The 2343-nt window shown below is 43.4% G+C and overlaps 1 protein-coding gene across 1 annotated transcript; it reads left to right on the top strand.

Moving 5' to 3' along the window:
• Positions 1–350: 350 nt before the first annotated feature.
• On the top strand, positions 351–561 carry LOC102480332 (phosphatidylinositol N-acetylglucosaminyltransferase subunit Y-like). Its single transcript, XM_014582694.1, is given in 3 exon segments — positions 351–375; positions 378–395; positions 398–561. Coding segments are annotated over 3 exon segments (207 nt in total).
• Positions 562–2343: the final 1782 nt, after the last annotated feature.

Raw genomic sequence — 2343 nt, 5'->3', positions numbered from 1 at the left:
CACAGCCCATGGTAGTTGAAACGCTCAGCGAACTGGAGCGAGAGGGCGGAGAAACCTCCCTGGCCCCTTCGACCCCGCGCTGCTGGAGTTCCTGGTGTGCCCACTCTCCAAGAAGCCCCTCCGATATGAAGCATCGACAAATGAATTGATTAATGAAGAGTTGGGAATAGCCTACCCAATGACTGACGGGCTTCCTAACACGGTACTAGGACAGGCAACCAGGACAACACATCAAAGCAAGAAGAAACCGAGCAGCACTGGCTCATAATTACTCACACAACAGCAGCTCAATTTCCTGAGTACCAAATACCTTTTAGCGCCGGGTGGCGGGTATTAAGTGGAGGAGAAGGATGTTTCTGTCTCTCCCTCCGCTGACCTTATTCCACTGGTCTCTTTACGGGGCTGTTCTCCTCGGCCTCTGTGGAGGAGCACTTCCCGCAGGGCTGCAGGAGCACAGCCAGCCTCTGCTCCTACGGTCTGCTCCTGCCAGTCACCGTCCCCGTGTATGTGTTCTTCCTCCTTTGGACTCGGATGGGTATTAAACTCTTCCCGCATAATTAATGCAACCAGAGCCAAGATGGCAGATATGTCAGTGATAGGTTTGGGGCATCTATCTTTGACAGCTCAAGTAGAGGGGAATACTAGAGACCCATTTATTTTGTAGGAAAGACATTTTGCCATGCATCTGTCAGGTTTAAGACTGGGAGATTTAAGCTGCAGAAGTTTCTTTCTCTGCCCTTGGTTTTTGAAGGCTCTGATTTATAAGGGTTACATCAAAGAAACATTTCAACAAAGTGTCTTGTTGGAGATTTACACCTCTAATTGTTATATGATGACTATTAATATCTAAAAGTTAGTCATTTGTTTAGCTTCAAGTCTTTGGTAAAGTCACCTGTTAGGGATGGCTGAAGTAATTCCAAAGGAGCTGTGTTGGAGGAATTGTAGAGAAATGTATCTTTTTTTGTCTTTTTTTTTTGGAGAGGTTTTTGCTATAGGGCCTGTGCGCTCGCCAGACAGACAGAGAGAGACATAGAGACAGAAAGCGAGAAATCACCCCCCAGGGGGGATGGTCACGCCGCAATCCCCTCTCCTCCATTCTCCTCTCATGATCTTGGGCACGCACGCACACGCGCCCGGCGTGAGTTTTAAGCCACTGGGTCCAGAACGTGAACCGCGGTGGACTACGTGGGAGTCCAGCGACATAGCCATTACGTTAACTGCTGGTTCCCGAGAAATATATCTTACCAAACTTGATAAAAACCCGTACAATGAAATGGAAATTAATGTACTTAACAATTCTAAGTTTATAAAACTGCCTTCATTTCTTTGGCATCAAATGCTTATATTAATAAGACAATAAGATATTAGCACATTTTAAAAAAGGAATTGTTTTATTTAATTTCAGGTGTTATAATTTTTTTAAAAATTTAATGACAGAGATCAAGAGAGAAAAATGAGAAAGCAAGCCGCCGTGTTTGGGACTCGAAATGCCGTCAGCCATGTGGGAGACCAAAGCCTTAATCACGCCACCTGCTGGCCTCATACCTTAGCTACTTAAAGTCTCAGGTCATCTATGTTTTCCTGGGCATCATTCTGAAATCGGACATTCTAGACAAACGTCCTTATACTATGGCTATGTTCTTAATTCCATTTTCCTTCCTTTCTTTTTTTTTTTTTAGTTTTTTTTTTTTTTTGTTGTTGTTGTAGAGCGCGTGCGCTTGCCAGAAAGACAGAGAGAGACAGAGAGATGGAAAGCGAGAAATCACCCCCCGTGGCAGATGGCCATGCCACAATCCTTTCTCCATTCTCTTCTCAGGATCTTGAGCATGCACGCACATGCACCTGGTGTGAGTTTAAGCCACCGGATCCGGGACTTGAACCACAGATGACAACATGGAAGTACAGCGACAGCCATTACGCTAACTGCTGGTCCCCTTAATTCCACTTTTCAAACCAGGGCAGGAGTTTGCAAGAGGGGAATGAGAACCTATTGACCTATGCAAGTAACTTTATTGCCATAGAAAGAGAAACACTCATCAGAATTTGGAAATTTTTCAGGGGAACCAGGCAAGTAGAAAAGAGAAAACAACCCATTTTTATTGATAAAAACACGGTCTCTAAAAACTTAGAGATAGCTTTAAGGAGAGAAAAAGGTATTTTTGTTTGTTTATTTGTTTTAACTCTAGAAAAGAGAACATGAACATATTCTAATTTCAAATAAAACTTATGCTCATATATTACAATACCATTTAGTACTGTGTAATTAATTCTTGCTCTGCTCCAAGTAGGGTTCTCAGTGTTGTTAACTCACCTGGAATATCGACCCAGTACTTTGCTATGGTT

This window comes from Tupaia chinensis, unplaced genomic scaffold (assembly GCF_000334495.1).
Source record: "Tupaia chinensis unplaced genomic scaffold, TupChi_1.0 Scaffold000067_1, whole genome shotgun sequence".
In the NCBI taxonomy this organism is placed as follows: domain Eukaryota; kingdom Metazoa; phylum Chordata; class Mammalia; order Scandentia; family Tupaiidae; genus Tupaia; species Tupaia belangeri.
Note: the sequence above shows the minus strand (reverse complement) of the source record. Positions and strands in the feature narration are given on the sequence as shown.